This window comes from Gymnoscopelus braueri, assembly GCF_963280865.1.
Source record: "Gymnoscopelus braueri genome assembly, chromosome: 22".
In the NCBI taxonomy this organism is placed as follows: domain Eukaryota; kingdom Metazoa; phylum Chordata; class Actinopteri; order Myctophiformes; family Myctophidae; genus Gymnoscopelus; species Gymnoscopelus braueri.
This window is the reverse complement of record NC_137624.1, coordinates 19730139-19747000: the sequence shown is the minus strand read 5'-3', so window position 1 is coordinate 19747000 and position 16862 is coordinate 19730139. Positions and strand designations below refer to the sequence as shown.

The following is a 16862-nucleotide window of genomic DNA, read 5'->3' as shown; positions in this document are numbered from 1 at the left end:
TAGGGTAGGCAATTTATATTTGAAATCTGAACGTTTATATATATGTACGGACCGTAAATGGAGAAAGTGCAAACACCAGGTTGAAGTTGATCCATGACTGTAACAGGAGTTTATGTACCGCAGGGTAAGCCTACAGTAGCAGTTAATAAATAGACAAACAAATGAATGAATATACTTTAACATGCGGAATCCGAAACAGGCAGCGCTGTGATTCTGAATTTTGTTAAGATCACGGTGATTAGTAGCCTATTATTGACACCACCTGGGCGAGTGAGTCGTGTCGTGTAACTTTCCTGACGTTAAGCTGTGTATGTGTTCAACAACACAGCCATATTCAGCCTTGCAGTTTAAGTGTAGATTTCAGCTTGGGAAAAGCAGCCTCCAACGGGTTTGGGTACGTGGTTCATAGTCACCATTGCGTTATCGTGGTATTCCTATTCTTGCTATTATGTTGCAAATGATTGTGTGTGTGTGCGGGCGAAATAACATTGACAGCTATGGCAGGTGACGAAAGCTTGCCAGACCTATGCCAGGCTAACAACGGTTGCTAAGCTGGCATTGGACAATCGCTTTTGGGGTGGGGTTTAGCGAAGGGTCCATTGAGGCAGGCACTGCAATCAGGATGTCTCCACGCTCTATCTACCTTCATTCTCAATAACTAACAGGCTAATACATACATACACCCACTAATACATGACCCACTATACATACATATACCCACGGCAGTCAGGCAGTCTCTCCACGTTCAACCTCACTCATCTCCCTTCATTCTCATTCACTAACAAGCTAACACACACACACACACACGCACGTTTTTGGCATTAAACATTGGAACATAATGAATACAAATAAAATGTCTGTTTGCCTTTTAGGCTTTGTAAAAAAAAATGCACAGGGCAGATATGGCAAATAACTTAGAACTTAAACACATTACTGATATTTAATCATTTTATACTTTAACAACATTCAAAAATACACATTGTAAGCTTGTAGATCTGCTATTTCCGCATTTCTTTATATTTGAAAATGCATGAAAATCTTTCAACATGGAAACGATTATGACGATTATGCAAAAATAATTGCGATTAGACAATTATGTAATAATTGTGACAGGCCTAGTGACAGTAAAGGACCTGAACTTGAAGTCATGTTCGTTGGCACTTGACGGGTTCATTAAATGGTACACACGCATAATAGAATAAAAACCTGAATAAAAAAAAACACTTTTCGGAGCCTTCCTGAAGGAATGTATTAGAATCTGGAGTCTGAACAAAGGAATGGAATGCACAGAAATAATTGACACAAGATTAAATAACTAGGACCAGACCTCTTACCACGACGATCTATTGCCATGGCACAAGTCCTACAGCTATCTAGAACAGTGGTTCTCAGCCTGGGGGTTGCGACCCTCAGAGGAGTTGCCAAATAATTTGCAGGGATCCGCCCTCGTCAGATGCTTTACTTAATTTGCTATAAGAAAGAAAATCGAATACAAAAATACATTATTAATTCATAATCTTCTGTTTTCTCAGTTAATATTTCAGTAGAAGCACAATCAAGACTAACTAGTCTTGATTTTTTGGGAGCAAGAGAGAGAGAGAGAGAGAGAGAGAGAGAGAGAGAGAGAGAGAGAGAGAGAGTGAGGACATTAATGTGTGTGTCAGTGTGTGCGCGCGCCTGTGTGTGTCTGGCTACACTATGACAAACCGTTCACACGAGCTGGCTCTGAGCTCCATACAGCAGGCAGGCAAGACGCACTCCTTCCTTTTGCCAAATAAACTTAAATTGCTCCAAACAATTTTTAAGAAACTTCCATAGGATAACAGCGAAAAGTTAATCTGTGTACGTAAATGTTTACTCTGTCGCCACATGGAACAGTTGCTCTCAACAGCACGGTGGATAGATCTTCCTGTTAAACTAAGATACATCTAAAAGTACCAACCACCTGACACCCCACAAGTATCGTCCATCTTGACCACACGTGAGAAACTCAACGTGGGTAAGAATGTTGAGGCACAGCTGTTAACAATGCAATGCAAAAACCAGTTTGAGTTAGATGGATTCACCTGCCATATTATGAAATGTATCAGCCCCAACATGTACTGTGCTGAGGTACTGACGCGAAAGCTTTATGCCAGTGACAATAAAGAGGTATTTCCACACCAAAAATCCAAATCACATTGACGAACCAGTTGAGTTCTCTCAACATATAGACGAATCCACAGAGTGGCAATCATAACTGTGGTGCCAAGCGGGTGCCGCTCCGCACCGCGACACCGCAGCTACAGGCAGCGCTCTGTGGATTCGTCTATAGAGGAGGAACGTGGGTGGGAAGAGGTGTGCATTTCCCTCTCGGATGCACCGTCCCCAGTGTAATTTTACTCCTCTCATCAAAATCCCTGTTTAAGAAAATATACAGTAACCCATTAAGACCTGAGGCCGATTCTAAAAATGTCTTCTAAAACTAACAGTTTTCTGAAAAATATGTTGCTATATCAGTGGTTGGTTCTCACACGTTTTCATGTCAAGGACCCCCAAAACTATATGTATTTGGCCGCGGACCCCCATCGGAAAATATTTTGTTCCAGGGACCCCCCCAGAAGCAAAGATTTGAGTTAAAATGTTCGCTTTCAAATATATATAAATGCAAAGATTTGCACTAATTTTGAGGATTAAAAAAAATTGCAGATCTACAAGCTTATTCAATTTAAAAAGGTTGAGATTAACTCAACTTAACTCATTGAATGCCATTAACGTGTTTCACATGTTTTACCGCTATGGTGCAACGTGCCATTAACGTGTTTCACGTGTTTTTGAAAAAAATAAAATAACAATAAAATCATATCATTATCTGAAGATTTGCAGCTCCATCCACTCCTTGTTTAACTTATAACTGAAAAAGGCTGTATCTCGCTTCCTAAGCACTTTTCTTTTACTTTGAAAAATAAATAAATAATCGTACTGGCCAGAAATAGCCAGAAATAATTTGGGCACTCAATGAGTTAACTATACTGGAACCTGAATCTACACTGCAAAGAAATCCTCAGTGGTTCTTTAACTCCAAGATTGTACGAATACTAGAGTTACAGGGTCCATTTAGACAGACCCCTGGTGTGCCCCGGACCGGCCGTTGAGAACCACTGATCTTGAGGAAGGTCATCCACCACAAACGCGTGTGCATTGATCATTCCAAGAGTAAACAGTGTGCTACCAAGGGTGCTACTAGCCGCCCGGTCTGTTGCCATGGCAGCCAGTGAAGCCTGCGCACAGTGGTACGGTTAATTAATGATCACTGTAACGTGGGCTGTAAAAGCCCATTAGAAATACGCACGGCGGAATTAAACTGCACCAAATGCCTGCCAGTGTCGCTATCCATCTCTATAGCACACTGAAGACCGATCAATTTAGCATTCAAGCCAAAGAACAGAAAACACATGCGATGGCGAGAGCTACAGAACCACATGCATTTAGTACACACACACACACACACACACACACACACGTGTGCATATGTACGCACACACACATAAAGCTTTCGAGTAGTACACTAAATGTCGCTAATAAGAGTACAATAGGTATCCGTTAAGAATGACCTAATTACAGGTCACTGAACACCTTGCTAATGAGTATTCACACTGCATTGCGTGTAAGTGACGGCTCGTAATTACTCTCACCTTAGAGTACTTATCAATGGCCCGGGTTCGGGTGGGGGAGGGAAGCCAGGCGGGGAGGGTGATAATAATCGTCATTGAATGTAATCCTACACCTATCAGCGGGGAGTGTTGGGCGGGAAGAGTAGGACGAAGGCTCTACAACGTCTTCCCGGTGGGGGCTTCTCACTGGTAAGGTGGCTCTCCACCAAACAGACTTCTTCAGACTACTACAGACTGGCAGTCGGGTCCTCGGTCGCAGTGTTGATTTTGACAGCAAATTTTGATTTTGTTTTAGTCAGTCTTTTGAATCAAATTCCATTTAGTTTGTCATATTTTAGTCATCTGAAATGTTTTAGTTTTTGTCTAGTTTTCGACTAAATGTCATAAGATTATAGTCGACTAAATCTACAGGTGATTTAGTCAACTAAAATGTATTTTGGCGGGCCTTGATGGCGATCTACAAGCTCACAACGTGTCGCAGCGCACACACAATGAAAGAAGGCATGCAGTAAAGCAATTTTCGCTGTGGTCTGCAATCATATATCCCCACAATGTCTGCATCCTGCCCGGGGCAACGATCAATCTGGTCCACAGTGGTGGTCATTCAGAGCGTGACAATCTCACTACTACACAGAAAAAAAATCCTCAACGTTAGAGTTAACGCTGAGAGTGTACAAAATGTAACCAAATGGACCCATAAGGACACACTCTCCCAAGAGTCAAAATGAACACTCACTAAACACATTTTACGTGTTGTACGAACAGCGTCCCCAAAAATGTCCCCAATCTCAGCCGATGTACACAGCAACAACACATGTGTCTACACAAGTGGTTCTCAAAGTGGGGTCCGGGGGACCCCGGCAGAATTTGTTAATATAGCATGACAATCGTTTTAACCACTTTATCCATTTACTGTATATGTTGGCTATTCAAAAATAGCAGATCTACAAGCTCGCAGCGCGGCACGAACATCTTCTTTTTTAATATTATTTTTATTTTTATTAATTTTTTGGCAAAAATCTTCTTTGCTGGCGGTCCCCGGGCACAACATCTTTTCAGATGGCGGTCCACTGCCAAATCTATATGACAAGTTTCACCACTGGTCTACACACACACAAGATTTGGGCTGCCAGTCTGAACAAAGCCTTTGCGTCTGTGAAGGACAATTATGTACATACTGCAGCAAGAACAAAACAAACCACTTGAGTAGCTTAGCCCTGTTTTATGTCTCGAAACACCTCTCTGTGACAGTCGGTCTGCCTTGCTGTCATTTTCTTCCCGTCTTGAACCTTTCTTTTAATCCTGCCTGCTTCGCAAAAGGCCCACAGATCTCTGTCTCTATGAGACAGTTCTATTGGGGCGGCAGTCTTGCGTTGGAGGACGATGTATCCGTAACTCACAGCCTGGACAATCTATATGTTTATGCATTCTTTTTGGGGTGTATCTTGGTGTATGTACATTTTGTGAGTGTCTTATAAGCCTGTGCGGGCTGGGCATCTTGTGGTGCAGGATGCTACTGCATAATACAAATCTATCTATCCATCTATCCATCCTTAACCACATGAACCCTAGCAGACCTATTCTGGGGTTGTTGGGCATGCCATTATAGGCAAACATTCTGCAAAAATATGCGAAACGTTTGATGAAAATAGCAGATGGACAAGCTTACACCACATCACGACACCACGGGTTGAGAGCTCGTAGATCGGCTATTTTCAGCAAAGAGATTTGGTGTAGAAGGAAACAATAGGGGGCGACCAATAAAGACCTCCGGGGGACCCTGGTCAACAAAGTATATATAGTGTTTAAGTGGTTAAAGGGTATATTAAGCGATCTTATACGGTACAGAATTTAAAGCGTTACATACTGATAGCACTTGGACCCGCAGAGTCAGCTGTCAAAAATGTCTTTCATAGTTGCAATTGCAAAGTTGCAAAGTACATGCATTAAAAAGAGCCGTTATTTCATGACAGTTCTGTCATCATGCACAGTTTTACAAATGAGGAAAATGACAGAACTATTTTTGCTTTGTCGCAGCACAGACTGCAGTGATGGCATGATCTAGTTTTGCATTCTGCGGTCAGGTCAGATTGTAACCATTAGCACACAGAGCCTGGCTGAGTGTGCTGCTGCTTTCCAGGCTGAAGACATCTTCATGTTTTCACAGCCTGACTTTTTTTTTGGGAACTATTTGAACAAATACCCTGTTTGGAAAGAAACAGGACATCATGTTTCTACTGACAGATGACTCTAGAGATATTCACTGGAAGTACAGTACTGCAGATATGTATGAGGGGAAAAAAGATTGCCAAACCTAACCTTTAAGCCTAATTTATGGTTGACGCTTTTCTTGGTTGAAAATACATATTTTTATCACGTGAAAAAGTATAAATTCATATCAAACCGTTATTTATTCTCGAAGGACATTGAGGTTGCCTGCATTTTCCGTGTCGTCGAGATACATCAAGTACAATTTCATTTTAACATCAATATTCATATCAATGATAAAACAAAACAAAACAGAAACAAAACAAAAACATAAATCTTCCCCTATCGTGTGATACAACACAAATTTAAAAGCAGTTGCAGACGCCTGTGGGTAGGTCTGCAATCAAAGATTTTAATTGTCCATATGTTATGGGGGAACATATGTAAAATTTAAGCTGTAGGTCATTCCAAGGACCTTTAGCGTGAGCCAGTCACTGGAGCGTGTCCTATATGTTACAGGATTCCAATCTAGCAGAAATTTAATATACAATGGTAAAGTCCCATCAATTGCCTTAAAAATAAACAGGTACCAGTGTTTGTTTCGCCTGGCGGCCAAGGAAGGCCAACCCCCTCTATCATACAGGATGCAGAGATGAGTCCTATAATGTTCACCAGATACAAATCGCAGAGCAGAATGATAAACTGTATCCAAGGGCTTGAGGACAGAAGGAGCAGCATTCCCATAAATGACATCTCCATAGTCCAACACAGAAAGAAAGACTGCTTCAATAACCCTTTTCCTACATGCCATTGGGAAACTAGCTCTGTTCCTATAAAAAAAAATAAAAAAATCTTTTCCCTTAGTTTACAGGCAAGATTGTCTATACTGCATTTAAATGTAAATTTGTCATCAAGCCATATTCCAAGGTACTTGTAATGAGCAACCCTTTCTATAATGGATCCATTTGAGGTAGTAAATGCGTAAGTTATTATAATCAATTTCTCTGGCCTTAGAAAATAGCATGAATTTAGTTTTGCCTGCATTAAGTACAAGCTTCAGCTCTCTAAGTGAATTCTGAAGTGCACTAAATGAAAGCTGCAAGTTCTCAGTTGCAAGCTGGACAGGATCAGCAATACAATAAATGATGGTGTCGTCTGCATGTCATTTTTGCCGAATGTAAGCACCAGAAGAGGTGATGATTGATTGAATACTTTATTAACAGTTTGCAAATAGTACAGTGGTACGATTATACAATGGTGCTAAAAGGATAACACAAAAAGACCTGAGGGCTTATTTACATTGTGGTCCTGTGTATTCAATTCAAGTTCAAGTGGTTCAAGTGGTTAATCCTCTCTACTTCACCCTCTTGCTCCTCATCCCTCTAGGGCTGTCGAGAATTATGAAATCTTACTTGATGATTAATCGTCGCTCAAATAATTGCGATTAACGCTTTGATTGTGTTTCTGTCTGCACATTGGAACATTATGAATAGAAATGTAATTTCTGTTTGCCTATTAGGCTTCGTAATAAAAAAATGCGCAGGGCAAATATGACAAATAACTTATACAAAGCTCCAACTTCAATGGCTGTCATGTAGCTAGTTTTTCCTAATAAAGTAGTTTTTATTTTGTTGCTGTTTGTAAAGCGACTTTGAGTACTCTAGAAAAGTGCAACTGTATATAAACTGTATGTATTATTATAGCTGATTTCTCACTCTATTTTTCTTTTTTGCAGGCACTAAATCTTCCCTCTTACTGACAAGTATTACAGTAGCTCCTGTCTGGAAAGGACAGCAGGAGATGGGAAGGAATAGGAGAGAGAGAGAGAGAGAGAGAGAGAGAGAGAGAGAGAGAGAGAGAGAGAGAGAGAGAGAGAGAGAGAGAGAGAAATGTAGAAGCGGGGTAAAGTGGAATAGTGATTGTCGGTTCTTAGATGTATTCCATAATCCAACAACACAGCAATGACAGGCGCTGTTTGGTACATTTGCTCAACAAAGGTCACACAAAGAGAAATAGTAAAGGCAGCACATATGGATCCGTTATTGAATAAACAACTAGATTTTTTTTTTTTAATGGATTTTGCCATGTGCCTCCCCCTCCTGAGTAAAAGAGACAAATTAAATAATCCTTCCTCAGTTTAGACCCTGAGGGGCCTGCTATGAGAAGTTAATAGGGGGCGAGCAAGCAAGAGGGAGAGAGAGAGTGACTTTGGCTCAGTTTATGCTGTCTATTTATAGCAGCTTCTTTGAGACACAAAGCATACAGTGTAGCGATGTTCTAGAAAGAGAGCATTGTGACACATGTCTGCGCGCGCGTGTGTGTGTGTGTGTGTGTGTGTGTGTGTGTGTGTGTGTGTGTGTGTGTGTGTGTGTGTGTGTGTGTGTGTGTGTGTGTGTGTGTGTGTGTGTGTGTGTGTCATGTCCTGTATAAGTCAGTTACATAGAGCATGGGGTCCCTGCTTCATCTCTCTCTCTCTCTCAGCTCAGGGGTCCTTGGCCTGAAAAATGTTGAAGACCCCTGACATAGAGACAAAGTGGTTCTGAAACTTCCATTTGGTTCGTGGTGGTGGTTTAGGCACTGATGTCTTTCTCACTGGGCCTGGCACTGGCACTGACACTACAGAGAGGTGTATGCATTTCCTCACTTCGTGCCATGCTGTGAGCTTGTACATCTGTTATTTTTTATTTAAAAATGTTTTCAAATGGGGGTCTGCTGCCAAATGCATATCAATTTGCGGGTCCTTGACTTGAATAACTTTGAGAACGACTGTCCTAGATAATACAGCTGCGTGGTGCAAACTTCAAGTAGCCTTTGTGACTATCATTTTGCACTAGTACAATATTCGACTCAAGGTTGACGATGTTTGTCAGTCATTTTTGATATTTCAACAAAACAACGATTTACACTTGATTGAGTACAGTACGTACACACATAGCTGCATGGACACACAGTGGTGGAAAAAGTGCTCAAATGTTTTACTTAAGTAAAAGTATCAATACTGCATTGTAGAAATATAGTACAAAAGTATCAAAATGTACTTAAAGTATAAAGTACTCATTATGCAGAATGTCCCATTCCACAAGTTTTCCAATGTATAAAATGTATAAAAATCTTTTGAAAATGGCAGATCTACAAGCTCACATCGCGACGCATTGTGAGCTTGTAGATCGGCTATTTTCAAATGGCCGAATTGTATATAGGGCTGAAGTAGTTAATGTATGTTTTCGTAATAATAATCAAAATCTACAAAGTAACTAAAGTTTTCAAATAATTGTAGTGGAGCAAAAGTACAATATTTGCCTCTGAGATGTAGTGGAGTAGAAGTAAAAGTACTGAAAATAGGAAATACTCCAGTAAAATAAAAGAAATACCTCAAAATTGTCCTTAAGTACTGTACTTGAGTAAATGTACTTGGTAACTTTACACCACTGGACAGTACACACACACAGGTACGACCGTACCTGTTTTTGGAAGAGGTCCCCCACTCTCTGGTGGTGGCTCCACTGCTGGACGCGTGGCAGCAGGCAGTCATAGAACTCCTTGTGGATCTCGTAGAGCTCAGGCACTTTGAAGAAGATGGTCTCGATCTGGGCCACCGTCAGCACTGGCTGGGAGGTGGTGGCCGCAGCTTTCAGAGGCTTCATGGGCTGACAACGACGGACAGACAGGGAAGATGACATACATGAATGAATGAATGAATGAATGAATGAATGAATGATGGAGAAAATGTCCTTAGTTTTTTGTCCTTGTCAAAAATCTTCAAAGATAGCAAAAATGGCAGATCTGCAAGCTCACGGCACATCGCGAGCTTGTCGATTTTTGTGATGTTTTCCGACCTTGTTGAATCTTGCCCATGACTAATCCATCCATATTACAAACAAAAAAAAACTAAAACTAAAACTAAGCCTTCTAAAATAAATAACTAAAATAAACTAGCAAACCAACTTTAAAAACTAATCAAAACTAAACAAAGAAATTCAAACAAAACGTCAAAATGAAATAGAAACTAATGAAATATTCAAAACTATAATAACCTTGGAATGAATGAATGAATTTAATAGCAAGCTACTGAATACGTGTGTGTGAGTGAGTGAGTGAGTGAGTGAGTGACTGAGTGTGTGTGCGTGTGCGTGTGCGTGTGCGTGTGCGCGTGCGTGTGCGCGTGCGCGTGTGCGTGTGCGTGTGTGTGTGTGTGTGCCTGTTTGTGGGGTGGGGGGGTGCATGTGTTCTCACCAGTAGCAGTGCCTCCAGGTGACTGAGATATGTCTCCTCGCTGGCCAGGATCCCAGACAGAACCCACTTCCTCATCTCCAAGCCCTTCTCCAGGTCACACTCCGTCTGCAGCAAACACATGCACAGACATACACACAAGTCATTGCTTTATACAGTGCTGCTACGAATACAATGTAAAAAGTAGAAACAATGCTGTACTGTATGTACTGACTGTCACGCTTTACCTATGCATTGAGAAACGGCAAACTGACACACAGCAATTGTCCCAAGGTTGATGCAAAACAAGGTACTTTTATGTGACTTGTGTACTCACACACAAAAACACCCACACACACACACCCACACCCACACACACACACAGTAGCCTTTGCTAACTATTTTGATATACAGTTACAGTTTTACAAATAGATGTATTAGCAAACACGAATGCTGGAGAAATGTCTACGTCACAATGTGAACAGCAACAGTCTTCACTTTTCCAAAACAGCGAAGAGAAGGAGAGAGAGAGGGGGGGGGGGGGGGGTCTTCAGGCTGTCTTGTTTAACCAAGAACTCTGACATAACTCAAACAGGCAAGGCCTCCCACCAGACCAATGCTTATGCTGGGAATACTAATGTGTGAGTGTTCAAATGCATGAGTAGTGATGCTCACTTTACACGCACGCACAAACTCAAGAAATGTACTGTATCTACTGTACGCAGACATAAGTACGAACGCTTGTTTTCTATTGTTGTATTGTTTATTGGATCTTGTTTAGTCGATACACTTATTTGTTTTAGCTCATGCTCATTTGATTTAGCTATTTTGTCTCATCTGTTTAACGAAATAGGTAGCTGATATATTGCACTTTTACCTTAGCGCTAGGTATACTCTTGGTTGCTTGTTTTTGCAAAAAATGCACTAAAGACTTCTGGTGGTGATTAGTAGTTTTCGTTCCCTACCTATGTTGAATACACTTATTGTAAGTCGCTTTGGATAAAAGCGTCTGCTAAATGACTGTAATGTAATGTAATGTAATAAGCACAGGCACATATTAGCATATGCACACACACATGTAGAAGTACTGTATGTCTTTGGTTCTCAAAGTGGGGTCCGGGGACCCCAAGCGGTCCTTGGGGGATTACCAAGGGGTCCCCAGCAAAATGTGTTAATAAAGCGTCACAATCACAACCACAACCCCTTTATCCATATTTTGGCTATTCAAAAATAGCAGATATACAAGCTCATAGCGCGGCACTCTATGAGCTTGTAGATCTGCTATTTTTGAAAAATCATGAAAATGTGTGCAAATCTTTTGAATATGTACATTTTTTAAAAGCGAACATTTGTAACTCAAATCTTTGCTTCTGGGGGTCCCTGGAACTAAATATTTTGTGATTGGGGTCCGCGGGCCAAATACATATCATTTTGGGGGTCCTTGACATGACAAAGTTTGAGAACCACTGCTGTATGTGATGGTTCAGGTTACGGCGCGGGGGAGTAGAGAGGAGAGGGGAGGAGAAGGGCGAGTGAGGGTCAGAGTGAAGGGAAAACAGAGGAAGAGACAGAAGAGAACAGACTGCTGGACTAACCACTGTTAAACCCTTTATACTTAGCAAAACGGACCCGCGTAGGCTCTGTACTTGGTCTGCTCTTGTTTCCTTCTACACCAGTGGTTCTCAAACTTTTTCAAGTCACGGACCCCCATCCGAAATTATTCAACATTTTGATAACCAATGTTCTACACCAAATTCCAACGCAGAAATAGCACATTATCTACAGGTTTATATTGCTTTATAAAGTGCGGTTTTCACAAAATCCTAAAGACACACCTGGACTTGTGTCACGACTCACAAGTCACCAGTATGCCTCAGCAAACACTGATGTAAGGAATGAGGGCAGAGGAAGGACAGGGACGGGCACAATGCAAGAGTGGCAGGAAAAGGAAGGTAGAAGTGTTCGTTTAACTCTGAGAGTGTACACATTTACCCGCAAGAGTCCATCTTTATACTCTTCCGTGTTAACACTCTGGATTTGACTGTGTACTGTATCTGCAGCTGGCTCGACCCTTTGAACTTAACAGAGGCGATCTCTGCCAACTACCTGAGGCCGTTCAGGGAGACACTTAATACTGTGTGTGTGTGTGTGTGTGTGTGTGTGTGTGTGTGTGTGTGTGTGTGTGTGTGTGTGTGTGGGGGTGTGTGTGTGTGTGTGTGTGTGTCAGGGCACCATGGCATGGGAGAGAATGTGGAGAATGCATCGAGCAGACAGGATGAGAGTCCACCAAACTATGCACCCTGAGATGTGGGACTGGTCTCAGTGTGTGTGTGTGTGTGTGTGTGTGTGTGTGTGTGTTCGGGTGTGTTCGTGTGTGTGTGTGTGTGTGTGTGTGTGTAAAAAGTAATGCATTAGTGAGGAGTTGCATTTGGTGCTAGCCTGTGTAAGTGTCTAGACTTGGATAATGCGGGCACATATGCATGTATTTAACCACTTAAAACCTTCTATACTTTGTTGTACATCAATATAATATAATATAATAGCTGATATACAAGCTCCCAACGGGTTGCAATGCGACGCGTTGTGAGCTTATAGATCGGCTATTTCCGGGAGAATGTATTTGTTTGCCGAATATTCATACACGTTTGCTAAATGTTCATACTTTTTAGCAGAATATTCAAACATTTTTGCCAAATATTCACCCAAATGTTCTCTTATTATGACATGCCCAGAATAGGGATGCTGGGGTTCATGTGGTTAAATGGGAGGTAAATGAGGCTGAAACCTGTTTCCCTGGCCACTGCACAAGCAGATGCCAGCAAGGAACTCAGTGGACTGAGGAAGCCTGGGTGATTATGGAATGGTCCAGGGTTCATGGAGTCCATTAGCTAGGAACCTTTGGCCCCGTTTTCATTAGCTCTGTTCAGCATAGTTGCAAGCTAGCCAAGATATTGTGGTTTTAGTTTGTATCTAACAAGTATGATTAGATAATAACTTGCATCTCCTACACACACCCTACAAAACTAAATGGCAAAGCAAATAGCAGATACAACGTTTTCTTATTATGCTTCTCCCAATGATTTGATAAAAACAAGCATTTTATTATTATTTATGTTTTATTTTGTATTTCTTTTGCAAACTATGAAGATTCAATACCAAATAATACTCAATACACAAAATGGCCTATTTAGAATCAATAGCTGTTAATTCACGTTGGTGCTTATGGTCTGGCCAGGTTGTGAAACATGGGTTGCAGCCATAGTTGAGACAGATTTGGCTAGACGTTTCAGACCACTGTACGATTGGCTCGGAGCCAAACAGGCGTGACTAAAACCTGGTCGCTGGAGACAGGGCATATGCTGTATTTGGCTCTGACATCCTAGCAGTCATCTTTGTACACTTCAAGTGGGGCAAAGATCACTTTAGCTCTGAGAATGGTTCACAGTATACTACATTTTATGAATGGAACACCCATGAGTTGGCCCAGATTACTTCTTCTAAAACCAAAACTGTAACACTCTTCCTCTCTATCTCACAATCAAATACTTACATTTTCCAAGGTAACAAAGCTCATCTTTATATTTTTGTTTTATATCGCTGAAGACAATATTAAGCAAGGTTAATTCAACAACCTCACAGAGTGGTGCCAGAAGAACAACCTCTCTCCCAATGTCGACCAAGAGCAAGGAGCTGATCGTAGAGAGGGACTCCATCTACTTCAATGCGTCTGCGCTGCAGTGGAGCAAGTCAGCACATTCATTTTCCTCTGCGTTCACATCACCAAGAATATCTAGTGGGATGAGCGCACTGTCCACGTGAAAAATGCACAGTAACGCCACTTCCACGTCATGTGTCTGAAGAAGTACGGCATGGGGACCAAGAATATATGAGCCTTTATACAGAGGCACCACCAAGAGCATTGGAGCACTGGACGCATCTCTGCCTGGTAAGGGAACGGCACTACCGTCAACTGTAAGGCACTGCAGAGGGTGGTATGGACAGCCCAGAGCATCACCATGGACTATTTCAGCTGTTACCGTCTGGCAAACGGTATCGTGGCCTCATGGGCCGGACCAGCAGGCACCGGGACAGCTTTGTCCAACAAGGTTTATGAACAATATACACGGCTTGTTGGCTCACACACACACACACACACACACACACACACACACACGATTCTTAAAACAGGACCATACACACAGCACCTACACACACAGGCACCCGACACGTAATATTTATAATTGTACACATAATCATATACACACACACACACACAAATATTATATTTGTATGTAGGACCCATGCATACAAGCATCTAACAATGTGCTATTGTTGTAGATATTTTAGCGTTTTCTTATTTACTATTTTTATTTTATTGCCATTTTGTGTTACAATGTCGAGGAGCCGAAGCCCAAGAACTGTACTCTCGTATGTGGGGTTAACAAATACAAATCTTGAATGTATTATGCATCATTTGGAGGAAGCCTCTCTACAGTATAATCCAGCTGATTTCACATCAGCTACTGTAGGCTGTGTATGATGGCACTAATTGGCTGTAACTACCCTGTACATAGTAAAAATCCTTAGTGTTAACGTAACTCTGAAATGCATCAAAGCATTCAAGGAATATCTCATGGAAGGGATTCCAGAGTTAAATTAGCACTCAAAACTTTACAGTGCAGAAAGAAGCTGTACGGTATTTCAGAGGTCAGAACACTGAAAGTGAAGTGGGGGTAATATGATTAAATATGTAATGCATCTATGATATTGATATCTACAGCAATAGCTCTTATACATATTACATTCAATTGAATGTCTATTATACAGTACTATCTACTGTATCTCCAGGCCAAAAATGTTAACCTGGGGACAAAAAACGAATATTCACAATATATGTGAGTGAATAGAAAATCTAAATAAATCCTGCGTGAGACACATAATATGTGGATATGTAAGCACATCACATTTCCCTCGCAGAATATGCCCACAGGCCACTGTCTAGAAGCACGCGAGGAAGTAAATCCTCGTTCCACTCGAGGCATAAAAGCATTCAAGGCAAATCTCATGAAGAGATTCTGAGATCAGTGCTATTTTAATTGAACTAACAGAGAGGTGGTGGTGGGTGGAGGGCCGGATGGTGTTTTAGACCCCAGACAACAAGACCTCCTTCTCCAAGCCAGACCCACACATGACCTAAAGCATCTCCTTTCAACTAACACAACAGATCCATTGGTGCTCGGCGCTAACGTGATTTAGGGTTTCGTGACTTGCTCCTGATTTGTCTATGCACAAACATAGCGTTCAAAAAGAGATACACGGAAATCAATAGAAACATTTTTTATTAGCCTAGCACATTAGTATCAGGCTAGAGGGCTTGCGTAGAGAGAAACCGAGCGTCAGTTAGTAGAATAACATTATTTCCCCTCTCTCGCTTTTCCTATGCCGAGTGGAGGAGAATGTCACTTCCTATAAAGCACTCAAGAGACAGGTTGGAGAGGAGGGAGTGGGTGGCGAATGGCGATGCATGCTTTGTTCCGCACTATATTAACCCTGTTCACCACGTTTCATTTTTCATGCTCTCATCTGCTTACCATCGCTTGTTTTCTGAAAACCCCAAAGAGATTGCTTTCGATCCCCATAGTGTCACTGTCGGGCAGAAACCTCGCGTCTCCAAAGCTGTTACTTTTGAGGATATGTAAACTACAGGCTTGTAGATCGGCATTTTTTTCCTACCATCGCAAATTACAAACTAGGTCGTTAATTTACATAAAAAACATAAAAATAAATAGACATTATGGAGATACAAGGTTTCTGCCCCATACAGCAACGATATAGTAATGTCTCCCATTTAATAGAGCCATCTATGAATAATCCTGTTGAGGAGAGCGCTGCGTTATCTCAACTCTGCATCTCTGACCCCCTGCATTTCAGACAGATATGATGGACACTGACAGAGTTGTGTCTATGGGGGACAGATGTCTATTCTGGATGGAATGTGCCATGCCATGCTGTGCCATTACATTACTTTAACCCATTAAGACCGGGAACGCATCTGTGTCATTTTTAGATTTCTATGGCTATTTAAATAATTGCAGATATACAAGTGCATAGCGTGGTGAGCTTGTAGATCTGCTATTTATTTTTCTTTGAATATACTTTTTAAAGCGAACATTTGTAACTCAAATCTTTGCTTCTGGGGGTCCCTGGAACTAAATATTTTACAAAAAAATATATATTCAAAGATTTGCACACATTTTCACGTTGGAAAAAAATTTAGCAGATCTACAAGCTCATAGCGCAGCACTGAGTGCCTCGCTATGAGCTTGTAGATCTGCTATTTTTTGAATAGCCAAAGAAATCTTAAAATGACAGAGATGCGTTCCCGATCTTAATGGCTTAATTTCAGAGGAAAACACGCTGCTCTGTGCAGGCAATGAAGTGCCATACCACCCCCACACAGATACACGGTATGCACAGTTATTAAATACATGGAAACACTAGCAAATATTCGGTGAAAATAGGCAAAGATTTGGCGAAAATAGCAAATCTACATGCTCACAATGCTATGCAAAGCGGTCGCGTTGTGAGCTTGCAGATGAGCTATTTTTGGCGAATAGATTTGGTATAGAAGGAAAAAGGAGGGGACCAAGTATAGACCACCGGGGGACTCTGCTCAACGAAGTATATTGAGTTAAAGTGGTTAAAGGTAGGGTAAGTGATATTTTTGGTATTTTTTATGTTTTTGTTAAAAAAGGTTAAAGTACTATATTCTGATGGTAATCATTGCTACAG

The 16862-nt window shown here is 41.4% G+C and overlaps 1 protein-coding gene across 1 annotated transcript in view; it reads right to left on the bottom strand.

Moving 5' to 3' along the window:
• Positions 1 to 16862, bottom strand: part of LOC308077914 (breakpoint cluster region protein-like) — a 155635-nt gene that overhangs the window by 35888 nt on the left and 102885 nt on the right. Inside the window, exons 4-5 of the mRNA XM_080418912.1 lie at positions 10095 to 10199; positions 9323 to 9508 (exon numbers count right to left, since the gene is read on the bottom strand). Of these exons, the coding sequence (XP_080275038.1) occupies positions 9323 to 9508; positions 10095 to 10199 (291 nt within the window). The remainder of the gene's footprint in view (positions 1 to 9322; positions 9509 to 10094; positions 10200 to 16862) is intronic.